The 23,806-nt window shown below is 51.7% G+C and overlaps 2 protein-coding genes across 4 annotated transcripts in view; one reads left to right on the top strand and one right to left on the bottom strand.

The window, feature by feature from the left end:
- M1AP (meiosis 1 associated protein) overlaps positions 1-10,493 on the top strand; it is a 28,448-nt gene extending 17,955 nt beyond the window's left edge. The window contains exons 4-9 of the mRNA XM_075499133.1: positions 4,886-5,059; positions 6,728-6,878; positions 8,122-8,263; positions 8,832-9,038; positions 9,897-10,052; positions 10,353-10,493. Coding sequence (XP_075355248.1) covers positions 4,886-5,059; positions 6,728-6,878; positions 8,122-8,263; positions 8,832-9,038; positions 9,897-10,052; positions 10,353-10,493 — 971 coding nt within the window. The remainder of the gene's footprint in view (positions 1-4,885; positions 5,060-6,727; positions 6,879-8,121; positions 8,264-8,831; positions 9,039-9,896; positions 10,053-10,352) is intronic.
- Positions 10,494-15,576: 5,083 nt separating this feature from the next.
- DOK1 (docking protein 1) lies at positions 15,577-23,063 on the bottom strand. Of its 3 annotated transcripts, XM_075499336.1 has the most exons (5): positions 22,915-23,063; positions 22,020-22,316; positions 19,047-19,158; positions 18,708-18,880; positions 15,577-17,129 (listed from the first exon to the last, which is right to left on the bottom strand). In XM_075499336.1, exons 1-5 carry the CDS (start codon positions 22,975-22,977, stop codon positions 16,017-16,019), a joined length of 1,758 nt encoding a protein of 585 aa, XP_075355451.1. In that variant the 5' UTR covers positions 22,978-23,063; the 3' UTR covers positions 15,577-16,016. The 3 variants fall into 3 exon arrangements, with proteins under 3 accessions (XP_075355451.1, XP_075355453.1, XP_075355452.1); XM_075499338.1 differs by lacking the exon at positions 22,020-22,316; XM_075499337.1 differs by lacking the exons at positions 18,708-18,880; positions 19,047-19,158.
- Positions 23,064-23,806: the final 743 nt, after the last annotated feature.

Below are 23,806 nucleotides of genomic sequence, written 5' to 3' on the forward strand. Positions count from 1 at the left end.
GCCTTTATTACATTTTAATAGCACGGCATACTTCTCTTAAATGACATTTCGAAAAGCATCACAAAAACTTGCTTTCAAAATGGAAGAAGTATCATAACAGCTTACTACATGAACTGAAAACATTTACTAGACAATCTGCTCCACTGAAGAAACTTGCAATAGCTAACAAAATTGTTTCAGCAAATATAGCAAGAGATGTTATATTGCTTGAGAACTACTATCACGGTGTGATAGGGAAAAACAATCCCACGCTCTCTGACGCTCATAACACAGTTGTTGTTTTAAGACTTTGATAACAAAACTGAGATTATTGTACATAGATATCTATATATAAAAGCCATACCACAGGAAAACAGTTAAATTAAGAATTAAGGAGCTGGGAACTATGTTTATAAATCATGTTTATGTTTAGATCTTCTGTGATCTTCTGTGTTTACAAGAGCACTAGAATAAATGCAAGTTTGATTATTTTTTTCTTTTTTAGATAGAAGGATGTTTGGAAGCTCTGAGACTTGGTTAACAATTATGACTTGGTATTCAGGGCATACTGGAATGAAAGAAGTTGCCAAAATTTCCAGGAACAACTAAAACTGTAATTTTTGTGTACTGTATAAGCCATTGTTATTGGAAGAAACAGTCCTAAATCCCTCCCTCCATTCCATTCCTCCATCAAAACTGTTCGATATCAGGAAACTGATCTGAGCTCACACTACCCTGAGTAAAGAAAAAGTGAGCCTGTTTTCACTTAACTTGCAAATCTGTGCTATAGGGTCTATCATCTCTTTTTGTCTTTAAAGAAATCCTGTAGATCTGCAGACCATTTATGTGAGTAACAAACCTATATTGAGATACAGCTATTGGAATGAAATACTTAGTTTTTCTCCCTCCTCCTGCCCCAACCCTCTAAGGAATTTTGGAAATGAAATTTAAGGACATAAGACAAATTCTAATTAATGAACATGAGGGAAAAAGAGGGTTTGGGGCATGTTTGTGCAGTTGTTCCCTCTCTCTGTGAAGCAGTCGTCTTTGGTAAATGCCAGATACACAGAAACAGCCTTGTTAAACGGGGTTTGTTAAATATCTGGTCAAGGCTGGAAGTTTCCATTTATGCAAGAAAAAATACTTATAGTGTTGAATATGCTACTGAGTATCGTATTCAAGACAGACACATGCACTGGGAAGGCACAGACAACAGGCTGGAGGCTTAGCCATTAGGGAGCTAGCAGCTGAGACACGTGGCTCAGGTTTCAGTGAGACATGTCACTTGATTATCTTGCCAGACAAAATGGACTTGTATTGCATGATTTCAAGACACTCTTATGGACAATTCAGTGAGAAGCTTGCATTTTCTTCTTAGAGTCCTATGGACTATATGGTATTACCCTGCTTCCTTCTTTTGGATCCTTCGTTGGACTGTAAGACCTTCAAAGCTCAGATCATGTCATTGCTTTGCTTATACTGCAGCTACTGCAGTGAGATCCTGATCCACTGCAAGAGTTTCCACTGACCGTTAATGAATGTTATCTGTATTATTTTACTGTCACATAGTACTAGACTACAAATTGCTTCTTCCAAAACCAAGAAGATGTGGAGATGCAAAATCTGCATCCTGAGCATTCTCAGGTGCCTGAGAAAGCATCTGATTTTTCAGCTCACCCAGAAAATTTCCTCTCTCATTTACCATAGCAGGGAAAAAAAATATGCAACATACAGTTACAATTTGCTATGGTACTGAAAGAAGGAAGGCAGGATCAAGGTATCTCCTCTCATAGGCTCATTTCCAGGTTAATGCAGCTAGAAAAGGCTCTAACATTTTTAAGCCCTGCAGTTGGCAAGTCTTAGAATAGCTTTGAATGTGCTAAGAACAGCCTGTCGTGGATGAAAAATGCTTGCTGTTTTCTTCACAAGAGCAACCTCCTTGGGAGAGTGCATTTCTAGATAAACAAAGACCATGTGATGAGCAGCAAGGATTGCTTTTTCAAAATGGTAAAGCAGCTCCTCTGTGGGACAGAGACTAAATCTGCAATGTTTCTTTAATGATAAAACATTAGGGCTTGCCAGACTGCAGACTGGAGCAGAGATCATGATATAATATAAATCCTACAAAGAGAGCAACGCATACAGCATTTGTGGTGGGAATAGTGTGTAGGAGTAATTGATAGGATGCCGTGGACTGGCCTCTAATTGATAACATGAGAATTATTATTCTCTCTTCCTTGCCCCTACCCCATTACAAACACTTAAAGCGTCTGAGCATTGCCAAACCATTTGCTAATGAAAGTTAGTATTTGTATGTGATATAGATACTGGCCCTATCTCTTTTTGTTTTGGGAAAACAAAAAACAAGCACTGAAGATAAAGCACTAATACATTTTTTATGAACATAATCCATCTTCTGCAAGTCCCAGGAAACCTTTTTCTGTATGCACTCTGCAGATTGCTGACCAATAAATGGCTCTGCATATCTGCTCTCCAGGAATTTTAAGACCCATTGCACAGTAGATGTCAGCATCCCAACCTGTTCTTTGTAAGAATGGACAGCAATGAATGCAGTGAATTTCTTTTTACAATTCCCATGTATTGTGCCAACTTAAGATGTATAAGTGGCTACACATCTATTACAGAAGAGAAAATAAAAAAATAGGAAAATATTTACTGAGGAAAGGACTAAAACATTTACCAACCCCAAAAAACTGTCTCTCAAAACACAGATAATTCCCCTTGTCACCTGTGTATACACTATTTGTCAAAGTAAATTACATGCATTTCCTGGTGCTTTGTCTTCTGAACTGTTAATGCCATCTTCAGTGCATATCCCAGAGAGAAACCTAAGTCTAAAAAAAGTAGGGAATGCATCACAGCTGAAACACAACCAGCATGCTCTCCAGGTGCATTAGTGCATTCTGCAGGGTAATGAGAGCAAGAGTCATAGCATCAGGGCAAGTGACTGACAGTGGTAATAGCTCTGCTCATGAAGAGCAGTGTCCAGAGAGAAGGACGACATTCCCTTCCACCAGAGTATCCTCCTGCATTGCTCCATGACAGAGAAACTCATATTCCCATATGCATCAGAGAAGACTGGGGTAAGGCATGGTAAGCAGTCTTAAGATACATTTTTAAAAGCTGCTACAAAACTAAGGGAGAAATCAGTTTACTATACAAATTTGGGAAGAACTTAAAAAAAAAAAAGGAATGAAATGTCCTTGCAGCCAAGGACAATCAGACCAGACATTAAGAAGGAAAGGCTTTCAGTAGCAAGGACAGGGTGAAGGACCTCCCGTCATAAGTAGGAGTTGATTCTACTTTGCTGCAGAGGCACAACCTGCATGATGCCTTCCTCAAGGCTCGAAGGTGGAGACAATTAGAAAGTATGTCCTGCTGTGATGGCCATACTACAAAAAGTGTGTTTGCAAGTTGCAGACCATTTGAACAATTACAGTCATTATATTAGCCCTAGATTATTTGCCATGTAGAGGGAGATTAATGAATTTCTGTCTTTTTTTTTTTTTTTTAATGTAGGAGCGGATGCATAGTGTCATTTTTGCAAACTATAAATACTAATGCATAAAGAAAATATTTCACTTTGCAGATGGATGTAGCACTGTATTTTAGTCCCCAGCCAGCCTTGTAAACACATTGGGAAAAAGAAGGCTATTTCTGCTACGTATTCATCTTTTCAGAATACCTGTTTCACATCCTAGCTGTATGGTGACCCTATTAATGCTACCAGGTTGTTTGTTCCTTCTGTATTTACAAATGGGTATATTACATGTCTTATGCATTTTGCAAATTGTTCATCAAATTCTTTTTTTTTTTTACTTTTACCTATTTTATTTTTTATTTATTTATTTAGTCTGCTAGACTTTATGCGAGCTTCTCATTTGGATGCACCTTTGAGTTACTATTTGGGGGTGTTTGGGGTTTTGTTTTTTTTTGCAAGGGTTTAATCTTGTTTATGACCTCCCTAACTCTGCTGTCCAGCCTACATTTCTCCATTCCTAAAGGTTGTTGTTGCTAGCTCATATACATTTGCTCTGCACCTCCAACATGGTAGCTTAAATACTTGCTATGTCCTTGCAAACATTTTTACTTTCTCCTTTTAATTTGTTTATAACAAGTTGCTAAATTTTATGCATTTCACTTGTTTGAAATGAAATTTAACAGTGGTGGATAGTTTTGACTGTTGTTGTATCTGCAGGGATGTTTCTACTGTGGGATTGCTGTGTTACCAAGCAGCACGTCAACAGTAATGTGTTGAAACATGTTCTCTGTGTTGGTCAGGTCCAGCTCAAGTTTTGCTTCTGTTCTTCTCAGGTCTGTGATTAGCTGCTCCTTTAAACACACGTTGAGGATGTTTAGCAATTTAGTCATGGGGCCATATTGCAAAGTAACGTTCATCTTCTGTACGATGAGTATTACTTTTCCACCACGACTACAAAATTCCCCATTAATATAGCATTTCAGTTTTGCAGTCTCTGATTTCTCATAGCATCACGTATCCAGTGTCCCTTGCTTAGAGAAAAGGAGGAAATGGTTTAAAATTGTGAGAAGAGTCTCCGAGGCCAAGTGCCAAGATGACCACAGCAGAGGATGGTTTGCATCAGTCACAATTAGTCCTCTGAAGACGGTAGTAGTCAGTCCACCCACCTCATTGATGAGAAGGGTGTTGGTGTGGCCTGTGGAGCAGCTCACCTTCTAGCAATATCCTTTTAAGAGGGCTGGCATCACAGTGCTGTGCTGTGATTTACATGGCAATGGCTTCTGAAGCACTTCTTATGTGAAAGCACTTGAGGGACTAAGGAGGTATAGTGTAGTGGAAAACGCAAAAGAACGTTCTTTTCTATAACTGAAAATGTCTGTGCTTTTTCACCTTTTTGTCCTGCAGACATTGCAATCCTGGGAATGGACATTGATGTGCAAACCATTGAGGACAGTATCATCAGCTTGGAGATGCTGTTTAAAACATGGCTACATGACTATGGCACAGAGAGAGAACACCTCCATCTCCTCCTTCCATCAGGAAGCTTCAGCCATGCCACTGCACCCAAGACCACCCTAAGTATTTAATTTTCTCTCCCCTCTGCAGGGAGCTCCTAAATGCCACAGCCTTAAAGATTAGCCAGGCCTGTCCTATGGGCATGTTCCCTCACATTGAGAGACCCAAGTAAGGTCTCTGGGTGACTTTGAAAGCTGTCTGAGGTTGTCTGAGTTGTCAGGAGATACCTGTCTGGAGCTTTCTGTTGTCTGAGGCTGATGTCTCTCACATTGAGAGACCCAAGTAAGGTCTCTGGGTGACTTTGAAAGCTGTCTGAGGTTGTCTGAGTCGTCTGAGGAGATACCTGTCTGGAGCTTTCTGTTGTCTGAGGCTGAGAGCCATTTGCTTAGAATACTTCTAGGTTGCTGCCATGTCATGTGGCTGCTCATGCTAGAATTCATTTCCATTCTGCAGCAAAAATGTGCCTATTAATTTTATAGCCACTTGGTCAAGGTAAAAGGGGCCTTACATACTGAGAGCCAAGGTCCTTCTGGATCAGTTGTATAGCCCTAAAAATTGTGTTCCTTGTGTTTGATGCTAAAAGTCTGTGCCAGAGCTGCACTTAAATAAAGGCTGTCTTACAAAGGGACTTGGCTTGTATTTATATCTATTGATTTAGCACTAAAATAGCTAATGTTCTAGCTGGAGCTGCCAACAGTTATAATAATGCATGGGAAAATTTATAAGGAATATGTAATTTCTTTGCCTTTACTAGTCTAAGTCCAAATCCTTAATCCATCCTTGGGTGAGCACTGAAAACACCAACAGCTACAGCAGACATAGGTGTTTCCCGTAAGTTGTTGTTAACTGTATTTGTCACCATTGCACTGCCATGGGAATCTGCACACGCTGTTCCGGCAATCCCCTTTCCGTGCCTCTCCAATATGGTACTATATGCCACTCCAATATGGTACTCATGTGCAGCTTCCCATTGCCATCACAGCAGAAGCACACTTGCTTTCTTCTGGTGATCCACAGGCCAGTTCCAGACTGTAAGCAAAGCTCATAGAGAGTCACTGGTGGCTTTTGCAGGTACGCTGCACAGCAAGCAGGTCAGAAAGCCTGGTGTGACTTTTTATTTATGTAGTAGCTACCATAACAGCTTCCAGACCAGCACAGGCAATTACGTTATTTTGTTAAAGGTGGATTTTCCTTCATCATAACATTGAATTTCATACTTGATGCATTGGCTTATTATAGCTAGCAAGACAAACCAAGTTATACTGCAGTCAGGTTTTTTCACCTTCCCACACTCAAGAAATCTGTAGAAGGCCAGAGAAATTGTATGCAGCTATGTATCATATTATACCAGAGTTAGTGTCATCAGTGTGCTGGGTTTCTCCACAAACGCAGATAGAAAAGGTGACAGGAAATGTGTGGCCCTGAACCCAGGGTGGCATTGGGAAATGAGTTTCTGCTCCCTCTACAGCTGGCCACTCATCACCAAAACTGGAACTTGCCAGCCCAGTTACCAACCAATCATTGTTTCATTAACATGCCAAGCATGTGGTATTTCCCCTTGTGTTTAAAATGGGGATAGATTGTTGCCTTGTGTCACAGGCTTTAGCGTTGTTCTTCCCTTAATAGTTGCTGTTGCTAGAAAACATTAACTTAGTGTTTGTAAGCGCTTTGAGCATGTCATGTGCTAAACATTGCCGTTTCCAGCAATCTAAACCAATCTCCTTCTCCTAGTGTGCCTGAAGTGTGATTTGCAGGAGAGGTTGCTCGACCCAGCTCTACTTTCTGGGACGGTTGATGGCACGGTGAGAGCAGCAGATTTGAATTCACCCTGCCAGATGGCAGCCTGGCCAGCTACAGTGCTGTATAAACTCCGGATTGTAAAGTAAGTGTTGTTACATGCTTTGCGCTTGGTAACTAGAAGGCTGGTATAGCAGCAGCCTTCACTCTTTCTGTGCAATTTCAACTAGGATCTGGTAACATCACCATAAAGCGCTGGGGGACTCAAAGTGCTAGGGAGCAAAATTCTGATGTAAGATACCTTCAACCCCCGTAACTCTTAGTGTTATGGAACAGCACATCCCACACATGCAGACAGGAGCGCAGAGTCAAAAAGAGTGTTACCATGACACTAGCACTTTATGAGTGTAACACCATAGGTGTTATCCATGCAACAGTTGTTTCCTTCCAGTGTGAAGTTCTGTAGACCGCAGCCATTGCTCCATATATAATTCTGTTGTTCTCTCATTGTGGCCTCCTAATGAGGCCACAGAATTGTCTTGCATCCTCCTAATTGTCTCCTAAGAATTGTCTTGCATCCTCCTAATGAGGCCACAACAATTAATTGGGTGTCAGAGCCTGAGCTAACTAATTGACTAGTAATAAAAAAGCCAGCAAAGCCTCATAGTGCTGTGTGACTTCACGCAAGAATTTACTCGTTTTCCTTTCAGCAGTCTATGGCTGGTAAGCACAGAGCATAACAAGAAGAGTGATGCTCTCTAGTGTCTTTTCTGAGGTTTATTTATAGGGAAAATTTTGTGTAATTTCTGAACTATACAGTTGTTCTTAAAATTATTCTCAACCTGTCAGTAGCTGAAGAGCACTCAGTAATTGTGCATAAATGGCCCACAGCGAAAGCACTGAAGCTACTTAATAATGCCCTGTCATTAGACAGAAGTGTGCTATGGACAGGCAATGTCAAGCACTGTAAAGTCTGTAGCGGTGTTTGTGGTGGGATGTTGGCTCTGTGCAGGAGTAGAGCATGTGTCAGTTTAAGTGAAGGATAACCACGATCCAGTAAAAATCACTTAGGAAGAGATGTAATTGCCTGGGTGAGTTATTGTCCAAGAGTCCAGATTAACAATCTGGTTTGTATACAAAATGCATGAAGATTGGATTTGCTTCTTGGCATGCTCTTGTCAACGCAGATACAAGGGAATCTGGAAATCGGCAGGAATTGGACTTTTCTGCAAGGTTTCATAGTGACAGGCCACAGCAATACAGACATTAAGTGCTTGTAGTAGTATTGCAGCTGATACTGCCATAGCCACTTGAGCTAGTCGTCTCCTGGTAGAGTCTTCTTGCTTCATGTTGGTTGTGCTTCACTAACATGAGCTCTATATTTGCAGGGCTCTGAAGTCTGAAGGGGTCTGTGAGTCTGTACTGTATGGCCTGCCCTTCATCATCAAGCCCACAAGCTGCTGGCAGCTAGACTGGGATGAACTGGAGATGAACCAGCACAGCTTCCATGCTCTGTGTCATGGTCTCCTGGTGAGTGGGTGAAAATGGCAGTCTCATGGGGAGGGATTGCCACAGAAAGGAATAGTTAGTGCACGTCTGGTAAGATCTGTCTAGCCTGCACCAGAAAACATGTTTCAAAAGCTGCAGCTTCATCTCATGGGCCAGAGTTGGCCTTGCCAATCTTTCCAGCCAATGCATCCACTGGAAAGACACTACAGCACATCAAACCTTAGAGAAGACTTTCTAGCCTAGCAGAAATCCAGTGTTTGGAGGTATGAAGTGCAAAAGTCAGGGCTGGAGTTAGACATGCATCTTTAACTGTGAAAATAATTAACCAAGGCTTGGGATGTGGAGCAGTTTCCATTCCTGACAAGTTGTAAAGCAAAATTGGATGTTTTTCTTAAGAATTGTCTTGCATTCCATTAAAAAAAAAACCAAACAAACCAACATACTATCCTCAGCCATCATGCAGAATAGTGTTCTTATTCTGATGTGTATGAATGTTTCTGCTCCTGAACCCAGCAGTCCCTACAGTGAAAGTGCTGAAGGAAGTGGCTATTGCTCATTGTTCACATCGTTTTTGGCTTTTGCCATTTAGAAAAGGAAGTGGATGCTTTTGGCCAAACAGGAGCCACAGAACACTAGTCCAAACTGGAACATCGTGGTGCATTCCTACTACATCATTGTCCCTTCCGACTCTGCCACTCTACTTGTCAAAGCAGTTGCCATCAGAGAGCTCCTGCTGCCATCAACCTTCCCAGCCCTCCTTGCTGAACATCCTGAGAGAGTGCATGGCCCTATAGAGGTAAGTCATTGACAGCCCTCCACAAATACCTGTGGAAAGGATCCCGGTTGTACAAGCCAGGAACAGAGTAATGATCAGCCTTTATGCACAGGACATGCAGCTGCTGCTGAAGATGTACCTATCTCCCTCTTGCTGGGGAACATGGATCTCCTCAGACTGCAGAGAGAGGTGCTTTAGGCATAAGATAAATCAATACATGAAGTGGTTCTGTTTCTTCCAATAGAGTCAGGCTTCTGCATTTCCTATTGTGCATCCATATGTTCTTCTCCTGAGTTGTCTGTCTCTACTTCAGGTGATGCCAGAAAGGGCAGAGCCCTCACTATAGGTCTTAGCAGATGAGTAGAGGAGGAAACAGCTGTGAAAATGTCTAGTGACAGCTGGAATATGATAGAGCACTCCAAAACTTCTTCCCAGCAGCCAATATATCCTACAGCTTTCTTCACGCATAGCAAATGCCTGTCTTTGGAGCAATGTTGCATGTCTGTTGGGCAGAGGGGGAAAAGGTCTTACGAAGCAGAAAGTTGAGGGTGACGGTGCCCAGAAAGGGTGCTCCAGCTTGTTGGCTGATTCTGGGCATGGGGGAGGATAGGACTGCGTTCTGCAAGAGGATGCTTAAATCCATTAAGACCTGGTTGCAGATGCCTCTTGTTTTATACACAGCTAAGTGTGGTCCTTGTGGGTAGCAGCACAGCCAAAGATCCCTTCTCCCGTCACTGCAGGGTGGCATGGAGCATCTGTAATGCTCATCCGTGCAAAAAAAGGCCTTGACACTAAAAACAACAAAAACCCCCAAGCAAACCCCACAGTCTCTACCTGTCACATCTTATAGCCACTAGGTTCTTTCTTCTATCTAAGCAGAGTGCCCTGAACAGCTTGGAAGTAGAAGTTGCTTATAACCCCTTGCACCTAAAAAGCAACCTCTACAAATACCTGAAGAGTATGTTGTACAAACCTCTGCACAGGCAGCAGGCTCGGCCCAGGGACCAGCGACCAGAGCGGCATCAAGCCAAGCAGGTATGTCTCTCGCCTTTGACTAGGCTAGATAGTCTCTGTTCTGCCCTTCTGGTCTGCTTCCTGCAGAATGGCTGAGGGCAGCTCCCTCACACCCTAACAGTACGGGGTAGGCAGCATATGGCAGGGGCAACATTCACTGGCAGCTGGCAGAGCACAGGGATGGGTGTAGCATAAGCTCATGCAATTGAGGAGATGGATGCTGAACAGCTGGCACATGCAGACACAATAGGATGCTGCACTGTTGGACGAGCCAGCGCCTCCTTCCACAAGGTGCATTCATATTTTGTTCCTGTATTGCAGCATCAGAGCAGAGCCAAAGCCACGGTCACGCCCCTTCTCATGGCTCCTTCTCCTGTCCAAGTGTTCAGACCAGCAGCGGTGAGGAGGGATTTCTGTGAGCACTCCCTGCTCCCCAAAGAGTATGACGAGTTCCTGCAATGAACCCCAGGGCACTGCTTGAGCCTGCTCACGTGCAGTCACGGCTTAACTCCTTGCTCGGCTGCCAAGCCTTATGCACTGGGCTGGAAGTGGTCAGGCAAGACACTAAGCTTGGCCTTGGTCAGACAGGCACTTCCCATCATTTGTTCCTCCTTCTTGTTTTATGGTTTTGTTAGTCACCAAGTCAGTCTGCAGGAAGCCTGCTACTCTGGGGCCCTCTGTCCAGAGATTCAGCTATTCCCCACAACACCCCATATTTCCCATTCGTGTCAGCACACATCACCAGCATGTCTCAAATTTTGGTTTCTGAGACTAGGCTAGTACAGACCACAAACCACAGGTTGCTGTCAGCGGGTGCAGAAAAGCTGCAAGCAGGGCGATGAGGAAGTCAGACAGATAGATAAAGTAGGCAGTAACGTCAAGCTGCCCTCATCCTGCAGGAGCAGGTTCAGCAAGGTGTTTGAATAGGCATAAAACAGTGGCTTTTGAATTTAATCTTAAAGCCCAGAAGGCTGCCCTCCTGAGAGCAGCACTACCTATGATGATGCTGATTTGCTTGCTTTCATAATTGGTCTCACTGTCCAACTCCCCAGCTCATGAAGGGGTTTGTATCCGGTGCCAAGCCAGCCGTAATGCCCTGGCTGGTTCCTACACAGTGACAGCTCACCGCAGCCGGAGCTGCAGCACAGCACCATTCTCCCAGCCAGCTGCGGCTTGGATGCTCTCCTTCTTATGGCCCATCTGTGCATATGGGGCTGTTCTGCAAGCCAACACAGCAAGTATTTTTTGGCAGGGTTCAGAAAATGGGAGGGAGTTGGCCTGGAGCTTTCCAGAGAGCTTCTGCCCAGTGCTTGCACAGATGCTAGCCCGTTTTTCAGTGTGGACATAAGACAGCTGCCCCTGGCAGGGCAGGAGCTGAGGGCAGCTCGACTGAGCCAAGGTGGGGTGGTCTCACTGGGCTTCCTGGATGCCGAGCACCAGCAGGAGTTTGTGTTCTGCTTACTTTGTTCTGACAAGCTGTTTCAAAATAAAGTTATCCACCATAATGTTCACTTACTGCCTGTAGTTTATAATGTGTACTGTATGCAGCAATCCCAGCACTGACCTGTACTTCCTGAGAAACAGCTGCAGTTGACCAAGGGCACAATGCAAACACCATGCTTCCGGGGGACTGCTACAGCAGGAGAGCAAAGCCAGCAGAGCCATCTCTTTTCCCTGGGATCCCAGCTCAGTAACAGGCCCTGCTAGCCACCCAGGGCATGGACCTGCTCTTCCCATGCCCTGGCAGTACTCCATGCTTGGCTGGAGGCTGCATCTCAGGCAGCTGCTTGGGGTAAGATGTCAAGGGCACGTACCTTGAGGACAGGGCAGACACCCCTGCAGGCACAGGGATATGGGTTTGTTAGGGTGTGCAAGCTGGTGGCTAACCCCTGCCTGTCGCTAACAAGCTCAGAGCATGAGGAACCGGGGAAGGAGCAGTAATGCACATACAAATGGCCCAGCCTGGGGCAGGCAAACCAGACAGCAATATGAAAATGACAAAATCAGGCAGATTGGGGGGGGGGGGGGGGGGGGCAGGATGGACAGGGGATGAGCTTGACTGAACTGATGATGCAGGTAGAAATTGCTTTGGCAACCATATAATAAATACCAAACTGGGGTACAAAGTGAACAAAACACCTTGCCAATGGGAAGGGGTAAACAAACAAGGGCTTGTGATTTATTGTTGATAGAAGGAAGCTGCTGAAGGGGAAACTTAGGAAGAGGGAAAAGGGACTATAGGGGAGGCAAATCACAAAACTGGGGCTGTTTGGGGGTCGCTGTTGAAAAGCTATCCACCTGATGACCACAGTGTGAAGCAGGGCAGTAACTGTGCTGTTGCTCTCACCAACTCTTGACAGCCAAGGGGAACTTGGGTGCTTTCCCTTAATGCCAGAGTGAGAACGGATATCCTGGCAGGACAGTTGTCTCATGCCTGCACCGCGCTAGGCCCTAAAGGGGAGTAGGTAGCAGTTATAAAAGGACATATCTTTCAGAACAAGAAACAGAAAAACATAGCCCCAAGAGGGAGAGGTTGGTTGGGCTTTGAGCAGCTCCCAAGTAATTTTCTCCTGGTAAAAACTGCCACCTGGCCTACAGAGACCAAGACTTCTGCTTCTGTTGCATCCCAGCTGTGGCTGCTAGACCAGTACTTTGACATTTCTCAGCTAATCTGGGTCATGGGCTTTTAGCAGAGAACAGGGAGGCACACAGGCTGTCCTCACATGAGGAAGTCTGATATCGAAAGGACTTCCCATGCACCACCCAATCTGGCCCATAGCACCTGGACTGGGCAGAAGCGAACAAAGCTGCTCGTGCAGAACCATTTCTGCACTGTAAGAAAATGGGCAGAGCAAGCAGCCAAGCATAAACCATGCATCCCCAAGCACCTCAGCAAAGCCTTGTTCAGGACTGGCTGCCAGGATGCCATTTTCCAAGCACACAGACTGAATTCAGCCATGGCATGCAACCACTGTGACGTGCCACGGCTGTTTTAGCTGCACCCAGGTGCTTCACTGTTCAACACATGGAAATTAGTTGTAAGGAGACAGTGGAAGTGAGGCAAAGGAAAGGGAAAGAAGGAGGGCCACGAAGATGATCAGGGGGCTGGAGCATCTCCCACATGAGGACAGGCCGAGAGAGTTGAGGTTGTTTAGTCTAGAGAAGAGAAGGCTCCAGGGAGACCTTATTGCAGCCTTCCAGTACTTCAAGGGGGCCTACAGGAAATATGGGGAGGGACTCTTTATCAGGGAGTGTAGTGATAGGATGAGGGGTAATGGTTTTAAACTGAAAGAGGGTAGATTTAGATTAGATATTAGGAAGAAATTCTTTACCGTGAGGGTGGCGAGACACTGGAACAGGTTGCCCAGAGAAGCTGTGGATGCCCCATCCCTGGAAGTGTTCAAGGCCAGGTTGGATGAGGCTTTGAGCAACCAGATCTAGTAGAAGGTATCCATTCTACTAGATCATGGGAGGGGGTTGGAACTAGATGATCTTTAAGGTCCCTTCCAACCCAAACCATTATGTGATTCTGTGAAGGCAGACGGACAAAATCCTAATCTAGGCAGAATCCTGAAAGATCATCTCCTGGTCCTAAAGTTAGGGTTCATTGCAGACTTTTGCTTTGGCAACAGGAAGGCTGTGACCAGCCAAAGGCTCACTCTGCATTTACCTTATTTCTTATGCTTTCCCAAAGCATCTATTATACCCTGAACTGCTGCCAGAAAGGAGATAAGGTGAAGCACAGAGCAGCAGTCTGAGCAAGATGACAGGTCTGGTCCACAACACTGAGCCAGAAAAGAATAGACTGTCTCTCCTGATCAGCAGAGACTAAGAGCCTTCCCCGCTGCATGCACTTCTCTGTCACGTGGCAGGACGCATAAATAAAGCAGGCCACGCGTAGGAGCGTTCCTCCTGTCTTGCGCACTTACTTCTTAGTCCCAAGTCGGCTGTTATGAGAGATGATGTCATTGCTGAAGCAAGAAAAATAAATATCCTTTCCTCCCAGCCAAGGGAAGTGCAGGAACCACTGGTCTGGCACTGATGCTGGAGCATTTTCCTTCCTCACTGTCACCCTCTTTAACGAAAGCTAGGTCAGCCACTTCGCATGTCCGCCACGCTCAGCTCCACAGGACAGAGCGGACACAGTGCACTGAGATACAGTGGCCGCAGTGATGGAGATGCACAAATACCCATGGCTGTATGGAAGGGAGAGCCCTGGGGCTCCGCTCCTGGGAGGCTGCTCTTCATCGTTTAAGTCTTGGAGCCTCACACTGGAGTCACGAGCAAGGGTTATGGGCAGGTGGCCTGGGCCCCCTGCTAAGCAATGCCCAGAGCTCTTCTCTGGAGCAGGCTGGCAGAACTGTATGCAGGCGGGATGCATACATAGACCCACCATGGACAGGAACACAAGTACGGGACCACCCAGCAGCCAACCATGAGCAGCAGATGCCTGCTGCTCATGCCTTTCGTCCCAGGCAGGAACCGCAGCCTCCCTGAGATTCCCAAAGCCCCTTAGGTTTTTTCCCTTCTCCTGCAGCAAAACCCCAGTGGGGAAGAGGACCCAGCACAGGAGAACAGCCACAAATTGGTCCTGCCTACAGCTGTACTGTATTGTTACAGGACTGAGGCTTCCCCCCTGCAACTTGGGCATCAGACAAATGCCCAGTCAGAGCTTACTGCCTTGTCACCATCTCACCAGTCTGGGGACCTGACCCTGATCTTCCCCACGGACTTCCCCAACGGTTTGTGGCTCCGTAGGTCTGAGCTGGGGCTGCAGAAATCATGCTTAGTCCTCTGCACAGGTACATTACAGTGCTGCTTGTCAGCTGGCTGTTTTGCTGCTGTCTACATCAACAGGGTATTAACCTGTAGAAATCATCAGTAGCCCCATCCAGACTCAGGGACAGCCAATGCCAGGGTGCCTGGTCTAGCCCCGCACAGAAAGGGACATAAAATCTCTCAAAACCATTACCAGCACCAAAAGGACAACCTGTTTTCCCCCTGCATAGGTTTCTGCCCAAGGCTGGCCACACAGCAATCACAGCCAAATCCCTGGCCTCAGACCACACAGCAGGGATCAGAGTTTTTGCCATTAAAGTCCATGGGATCCAGACTGGGCCATCCCAGGCCTTTCAAGAGCAGCTGGGAGCAGGGGGAAATCAGCAGAGGGATCAGGCTGGGGAAGGAGAGATCCTGTGACTAATCAACAGCCACTCAGCTGCAGCAGAGCTGGAGCTTGGCCCTGCCCAGCCTTATACTTGGAGGCCATCACATTTTGTGCCCCAATCAGCCCATAAAGGTATCTGCGAGCCTGACTCTCATATCCCTTAATCCCCTGCCATCAGGGCATCCTAGCCACAGGTGAACCTGGCACACGCTTTTCTTCGCGGTTTCCTCTTAGCTCAGTAGCTCTGGCACAGACACAAACGTGCCACTATGTGAACACTAATCAGCCGGGCCACCCTGCTCCACAGCACTGCACCAGCATCTCCCCATCCGTATGCCTGACAGCCCAGACATGCCACAGGCAAACATTTCATTCTGAGACATACAGATTTTAATATTAAAATAATTTTGTATAAAAATACTTTTGAAGACCGATGGCAAGCAGTCTTCCATGCACCACAATGGGCATCCCAGCCCTGCGGCCTGGTCAGAGAGGGAGCCAGAGCAGAGCCAGAGCAGCAGGCACAGGGAGACACAGCCAGCCCTCCTGCGGATCAGGAGGTGGCAGCAGAGCCAGCTCCAGAGCCAGAGAAGCACGCTGGCACCTGCATCAGCCACAGCTCTCTTGCTCTCGCTGTGGAAAGGGCCTCCAGGGAAACAAAGGCCCTCAGTGCTGGTGAACAAGAGGGGCTCTGCCTGAGCCAGAACAGTCCCCAGCCCCAAGCCACCTCCAGAACCCGTGGAGGACAGCAGCCAGCACTGCTCACGAACGGGCCTGGGCCCCCCCGTCCCTCCTGGGGGGTACAGAGCAGCAGCACTCTATATCTCTCCTAAGTCCTCATAGACAGGTGACAAGCTGCACTCATCCACAGACTGCTCCTTCTTCTGCATGTGCTGGGGCTTCACCACCTGGCTGTACAGCACCTCCACGTTGTTGTTGTTGCTGCTGTTGAGGCTGGGTTTGATGACCGCCTTCTCAGGAGCAGCGTTCCCCCGCCGCCTGCCAGGGTCCCCACTCTTCTCGGCGCCTTTAGGGATAAAGGCTGCCTGGGGCTTGGGGGCAGGCACCGGCTTGGGGCCCTTGGCCTTGGCCTGGAAGGCAGGTACCAAGTAGTCGTCAGTGCTGGGGTTGTAGGGATACTCATAGCCGCCCCTGTCATCATGGCCCTGGGTGCGCCAGGCCTCGCCCGTGGGACGTGCTTCATCATAGATGCAGGGGGCAGGGGGCAGCGAGCGGGCAGCGCGACCCTCAGGCTCGTCGTAGATGTGCTCCTTCTGCCCAGGCACTGTGGGGGCCTGGCTGCGTCCCTCAGCCCGGACCTGCTCGTATGTGCCCGAGTACAGTGGTGCCGGCAGCCGGAGCTTCGTCTCATCCGAGGCACTGCTGGGCGCCTTGGCCCCGCTTGTGGGCTTGCTGTCTATGGGGTCCGAGTACAGTGGGTCCAGCCAGGGCCGGAAGCCCTTCACCGAGTCCAGGGGCTCCGAGTACACGCTGGATGGGTCCTCGGCTGGCAGCACGGCACGAGGCACCTTTGGCAGAGGGGAGCGCGGGGGTGTGCTCGGGACCGCGGGCTTGGCCTGTGGCACAGGAAGCTCTGGCAGAGTCCGGGTCTTCAGCAGAGACGTAGCGTCTCTCTCTTCTGCCACTGCACTGGGCCTGGGCACCAGCCCCGCTTTGGGTGCCAGGGTGTCATCCCCCTCCGCAGGCAGCTCCAGGCTCAGGGAGTCAGCCAGGGCCTGGCGGATCAGCACCACGCTGGGGCTGTCCGAATCCAGCGAGTCACAGCTTTGCCGGTTCTCCTCCACCTGCGCTTTCTGCTCCCGGATGGAGGCTTCCACCAGGCGGAAGATCTCGTTGCCCTGCTTGGTCTCAAAGGTGAAGTTCCCTGGGCCAGAGTCGCAGCGCCTGCCAGCTTCGAAGGAGAACATCACCTGCAAGGGAAGTGGAAGGGTCACATCCGGCCCAGCACCTGCCAACCCAGCGCATCGTGCAGGCTGTGCTTCCTGCTGAAGGTTGCATGGCTGCGGTGCTGATCCTGCACATCCTGCAAGAGAGACTTCACTGAACATCCTGCTCCTTCTGCTCCCTGCAGTGAGGGCCACAGCTCAGCAAGCACCACCCCAGGGGCATGCTGTGCTCAGTGGCTGCACAGCACCTGGGCAGGGGGAGGCTGAGCTGCCCAGCAGCCCAGAACAAGCTGTGAAATTGGAGCAGGATGCACACTTGAGGGGACATCACTGCGAGATGCCCCAGGGCCAGAGCTGCAGGTCCTGCTGGAGACCTGCTGCCTTACCTGAGCAATTCCAGCAGGGTCAACAACTGGCACCAGACAGTCTAGGAAACAATACACGGTTAGCACTGAGAACGGAGTAGGGTGAGATGAGTGACAGTTCAGCAGGGGAAACTATTATGGGCATCTTGGGTAAGTCAGCATTAGTCAGGCAGAAGGGAAGCAATCCAGAGGCAAGAGATACAAGACAGAGGAACACGGCTTTCCACAGGAGAAAGGCCAGAAGCAGCAGCTTGGCTACCAAGAGTAAGCAAAGCATTTGCCTTACCAGCATTACTCTGTTAATGGTGTAAAGAACTTTAAAGAGAAGTCTTGCACCAAGGCTGTGTTCCTCAGGCCTGAACACACACTCATGTGCGGGTTTCCACCAGCAGATGCCCACACCTTTCCTGAACCTCAGTCCCTGAATCCAGGTGAGATTTTCTGCCTCACTGGTGCTCTCTCACATGCAGCAGCAGTGTCTGGGGTTGCTGCAAAAGCCTCTGGGGACAGACTTCCTTTTGTGGGTCAATGCTGCCAAACACAAGCACAGCCAACCTATCACAGGGACCTGTGGTGCTCAGGGACCTGTGAATGCAGCTGCCTGCTCCTCACACCATGTGCCTCCTCTGTGTGGACCTACACAGGTCAGCCAGGCTAAGAGCAGTACGCCCTGTAAGGTATCTAGAGTAACTGGTATCTCAAACAGCCCCTCCTGCTCTGGCCATCATCCTTCAGGAGGGAGGGACTGAATCCAGGGCAGAGCCGGGACTGCAGGGAGCCAAGGTCCCTGGACGCTGGGGAGAGCTTGTGCACAGCACAGGACATGCCTGCCCACAGTATGGGCTGGGGAGCGCTGGGATGGAGAACGGGGGCAAGCCAGCTGTGGGGATGTCCGGCAGAGGGGCTGGCAGGGGCTGCAATGGCCCCAGTGGGAGCGGGCCAGGGACCACACAGAGAGGGGCTGTGCACAGCCATGTCCTCGGTGGGGACGGATGTCCTGCTAGCCCATGCTCCTGCACAGTGACACAGGAAGGAGTTGAGGACAGACAGGATCACAGATGCCCCTGGGGACCCTGCTGTGGTTGCTGTGGGCTGTAGCAGTTCTGGCATTTGGCAGGGCCCGCTGTATGGCTGCCACAGGCTAGTTGGGCACATCAGCTCCTTACCCTTCAGCAAGGGAAAGCCTGTAGGGGAACAGGCCTCAGTGTGCAGCATGCAGGGCCCCCCCGTCCCCCACCTTGTCCCGGCCGTATCTCCGGAGCAGCCGGTAGGGCCAGACATAGAGGATCTCATTTGTCTGTGGGTCCTTCAGGACGAGGCTGTCACGCTCAGCCTTGAGCACATAGGCACCACGCAGCTTGCATCGCTCCGCAGCCTCAGTCCGTTGCACCGTCACCCAGAAGGCGTTCACTGTGGGGACAGGGATGCTCAGGGGAGGGCAGAGGAAGCCACGTCCCCAGCTCCAGGTGAGGCCTCAAGTGGGAGGCGAGGCTCCCACTGGTGCCCCAGTGATGGGGCAGCAGCAGGACAGGCCCCACAGAAGGTGGCCTGAAGTCAGGGCAGCGGCAGGTCCCACCTTCGTCTCTCGAGTAGTAGATGGAGTTCACGGCCATCTCCAGGGCTGGTGCCTCCCCGCTGCCCTCTCTGCCACGCCGGACCGCCACGCCAGCATTGCTGGGGCCATTTCCCTGACAAGGGAGAGCAGATCAGCCCCAGCCCCCTCATCCCACATCAGCCCCTTGCAGCCACTGCCCCCCATTGCCTGGGCCCCACTGCCCTCCCCAAGGGGCCTAGACCAGCCCCTCACAGCTTGGCCGTCCTGCAGCCATACCAAGCCCTTCCCTGCCCAGAGCTGGCAACAGACCCCAGGGCCCCACACCCCCAAGCCGACATGAATACGGATGAACAGGGCCAGGCAGTGCAGGAGGGGCTCCCCTGCAGCTCCCAGCATGACCCTGGGCCCCAGATGGGCTGTGCATTGGACAGGGTGCAGAAGAAAGCAGTTACTCCCGGCAGCCCTACCCTCCAGCCCCTGACCCCCAGTGCAGCACAAGCCAGCACTGAGACACGGCCTCCTGCAGGGCAGCACCTGGGGGTCCCATGTGCCCACGCCACTGTCGCTCGTCTGACCACTATGGCATGCCCACGCAGGTGCCCTGGTGCCGAGGCAGAGAACAGCTCTGCTTCCTCACCAGTGTGCTCCAGCGCAGGCGACATCAACACCCAAAGCATTGCATGGGCCCAGGCACACTCTTCCAGCAGCACGAGCCAGGGAGGGCTCTGATGAGTTGACCCAGTAATGCAAGGGTCTGTGTCCTGCTTCTGCACAGGCAGGAAGGCGGTGCCAGTATCAGTGTACAGCCCGCAGAGGGGAAGCAAGCACTTCTATTTTAGCACATGCAGAACTGAAAGTGCAACGCACACACTCTGTCAGCAACTGTGTCCCAGCAGCAGGGTCCCCTAAGCGCCTGTGTGGGGATGCACCCTTGGTGCCACCACCGAATAGCAAAGATCCTCCTGCAGAGAAGCCCCACACAAATCAAAGACTCACAGATGCCCTGCAAGAGCTGCTTCAGCAGACTTTGCACTCTTGCATGAGGGTCTGTATTTGGACAGGAGCTGGAAGCTGTTTCTCAGGGTCACGTGGGATGGGGTTGCAGCAGAGTGTATGTCTTGCAGAAGGCAAGCTGTCACAGTTTCAGTTTAAAAACCAGCCACATGAGCTTCTTAACAAGAGGCAAGGCCCAAAAAGGGCCATCGGGCCCTCTTGTTTGGCTCCTAAATAGAATGAGGGCTGCTAAAACCTAGTGTCCTTAATGCTGATAGCAGCAGCTCCTGCTCAGCTAAAGCATCTAATGCAGCGGAGTTCCAGCCAGGGATCGGGAAGTCAAGGGCCAGCCGATCTGCCAGAGTCCTTTAGGGCTCCATTTAACTGCGCTTTCCCTCATCTTCAAAAGAAAAATAAATTCTGTTCTGAACTCCAAACGATCTCTGGCCCCAGTTCCCGAGCTACTTGGACCCTGCTTACCCTCTAGGCAGCAACAAACAACATGACACAAAATCATGCTCTCCATGCGGATGACCAGAAATCACAACTGAGGATCTTCAGCTTTTTGCAGAGAGGCCACGTGCAGCTCCTGTGCCTCTTGCTCCAGGCCAGGCCTTTCTAGAATACATGCCATCCTTGCAGCCTTTTGCTCACCACACCACCTCCTAAACTGTCAGCTTGCTTCTGGACCTCGAGCACGCAACTGACAGCTACCGTGTGAAGGAAAGTATGAGCATAGCCCTGCTCTGAGTAGATGTTCCCCTGCCTTGCCACTACCCTGCACCACTCCAAAGGCGCGTGCTGTGTCCCTAGTTCAGCCCCGCAAGCCATTTCCAGGACAAAGGCTGCAACACTGTCTGCACCAAACAGACACGGGCACGGACATGGAGTAATTTCCCGTACCACGCCAGTGCCTCTTGGCCTGGTCAGCAGGGCACTTGCTGCACAGACACATTTGGCTTGACAGCAGACTGCAGGGAGATGCAAGCAGGGACAAAAAAAAGGCTTAAGGTAAATCACACTTGGCAAACACCCGGGTCCTTGTGGGAAGATTCTGGGATCACCAGCTGTGCAGCCAGCCATCCTGCGAGGCAGCCCTGCCCAGCACTCAAAGCCTGGAATCAGCTAGAGCACAAACCAGGGCTGTGCAAACATCTCCTAGGAGGGAGAGCAGGGGACCCGAGGGGCAGGGCAGGCACGGGCTGCTCTTGCAGAACGGCGTGGATGACCATACTTGTAGGCCACCTGCTGTCCAAACTGCCTTCGCAGGGAGGCGTCGCGCTGGCTGACCACCAGCTCCAGGGAAGGCTGCAGAGCTGCTACGGGGGCACAGGCAGAGAACACGGGAGCCAGAAGGCTGTGCTACAGGCCCAACACTGATGGGGTGTTCCCAGCAGCAGGCAGGAGAGAGGTCCAAGGCTGGGCAAGGGGGTGCACTGGCCCTGCAGCTGCTGGTGCTGCCGCCTTGGAGCCAGGTGGGTCCCGGAGCCAGGCACTGCAACACTCTCGGGGCTCTGCTTCCGCCGCTGCTGTGGCAGGAAAGGCAGTGGTGGTTGGGCCAAGAGGAAATGCTCCTCAGCCATCACCCGGCCCCCATCAGGTCTCTGGAGGGGGCGAGGATGGACTCCATGCTGGGGGAGAAGAACCCAACTTGAAATTTGGAGCTACAACCAAGAATTACTGACAGCACGCTGAGGAGTCCCAGAACCCACCTGGCTGCTGGCACAGTGGGAGCTATCGAGAGGGGACCGGAGTCCCAGGGCCAGGCACTCTGACCGCCTGGGACCACTCACGTGTGCCTCAGGGCGTCCCTCCCTGTGCCGCCAGGCCCTCCTGCTGGGTAGGAAGGGGTCGCACCATCACCCCCACCGCACATGCTCTGATGCCTGGGCCCCCCCCATCCTGCTCAGGCTGCCTGCAGCTGCCCTCCTCCCCGGGGACAGCCGTGCCCAGGCGCCGGCAAGGTGTCCAGGATGCCCCTCTGCTCGCCACGGGCCTCACCGGGAAGGCGATCTCGCACAGCTTCGCCACCCACTCCTCACTCTGCTGCTTGTCAGCCGCGAAGAGGTAGCTCCTGTCGCTGGTCTGCAGGCGGAAGACGGCCGTGCCGGCCCGGGGGCCGCTCTCGGCCACGGGGGCCACGCTGGTGCAGTCAGCCAGCCGCACCACCGTCTTGTCCAGCCGCCTGGTGCCCAGCCGCTCGGGAGGCGCCGCCTGCTCCTTGCAGTCGAAGAACTCCAGGCGGGCGACGCCGTGCTGGCTGGCCGGGTACAGCACGAACCAGCTCCGCTTCCACCTCTGTAAGGCAGCGGGGTCACACCGGGCCCGGGCCGGGCAGCAGCGGGGCGCAGGGAAGGCTCCCGCGAGGACGCCCGGGATGCTCCGCCGGGCGCGGCGGCCGCGCCGGCAAGCTCAGCGGGGGCGGCGCCGGGAGTGCCCCCCACCCGGGCGCCACCGTCCCGCCCCGCCGACGCCGAGCGGCGGAGACCGGCCACGACCGCGCCCGCCGTCCGTGTCCGTCGTCGTCCCCCCCCCACCCCCCGCGCCCAGACGGCCCCGCGGGGCCGAGCCCCGGCGGGGGGAGGGGCGGACTCGGGATCCCTCGGCCGCCGCCGGGCACGGGGCCGGGGCCGGGGCCGGCGGCCGGCAAAGCCCCGGCCCCACTTCCCCAATCGCCGGGCACCGCCCGCGGCTCGGCAGCGCGCCCAGCCGGGGCGGCCGCGAGCAGCGGGGACGACGGGCCCGGCCCGGGCGGCGGTACGGAGACCGTCCGGCCCCCGGGAGGGAGGAAGAGAAGCCCGCCCGGCTCGCCCCGGCCCGAGCCGGCCCGGCCCGCCGCGCGACCCCGTCCCCCGCCCGCCCCGCGGCGAGGCGCGTGCCGCCGGCGGCCGCCCACCTTGGTGCCGAACTTGTGGCTGTGCTGCACGAGGAGCGGCCCCTCCTTGGCCGGCGGGTCCATCCCGCGCCGCCACACGCCGCGACACTCCGCGCGCTTCCGCCCGCCGCCGGGGGGCGGGGCCGGGACGCGCTGGGGACGCACGTGGCGGGGGGGAGCGAGGCGGGGAGGCTCCGTGCGTGCGTGTGCGTGTCCGTGGGGGTGGGTGCGTGGGCGGACGTGTGCGTGTGGGCGTGCGTTCATGTGTACCTACCGCGCACTGAGCAGTGCGCTTGGTGCTGCGCGCCAGTACCGCGTGTGCACAGGTGCCGCTCCCTGATGCGGTTCCCCACGGTCCTGGGTGCCCGGGATGTGGCTTCCCCTCCAGGGTCTCCGGAAGGACCTTCCGGTCTCTGGATCGTTCCTCGTGGCTCTGCCCCACGTCGCCGGCAGCTGCATCCCCCAGCTCACCGCGTAGTGCTCAGTGCCATGCTGGCCCTGCCAGAAGCCCCCTCCGCCCAACCGTGCACAATGTCGCGTGGGGCTGGGGTGCGTGGAAGCATGGCCCGTGCTCGGGATGAGGCAGGGAGTAGGATCATCCCACCCCAGAGCCATCTCAGTGGGGCTGCGTCGTGCCAGTCTGGGAGCTGTGGGAGGACAGCCAGCGGCCGATCCCGCCTGGCAGAGGCGGGAAAGCTGCAGTCTCTTGGGGAAGGAGCTGGCCCCTGCCGTGGCTGGCTCCGCTTTGCTGTACTGTCCACATCCCATGGGAAAGGGCTCAGCTTCTAGACCTGTCAGAGGACATGTCCCACACTGTCCTGAGACTGGGGAGGGGATGGAGCCTTGGTCTTATCCCTGCCACCCCTTCTCCAGCCGTGGGGCCCTTCCCACCCTGCAGCTTTCACACCTCTGA

This window comes from Mycteria americana, chromosome 4, assembly GCF_035582795.1.
Source record: "Mycteria americana isolate JAX WOST 10 ecotype Jacksonville Zoo and Gardens chromosome 4, USCA_MyAme_1.0, whole genome shotgun sequence".
Lineage (NCBI taxonomy): Eukaryota > Metazoa > Chordata > Aves > Ciconiiformes > Ciconiidae > Mycteria > Mycteria americana.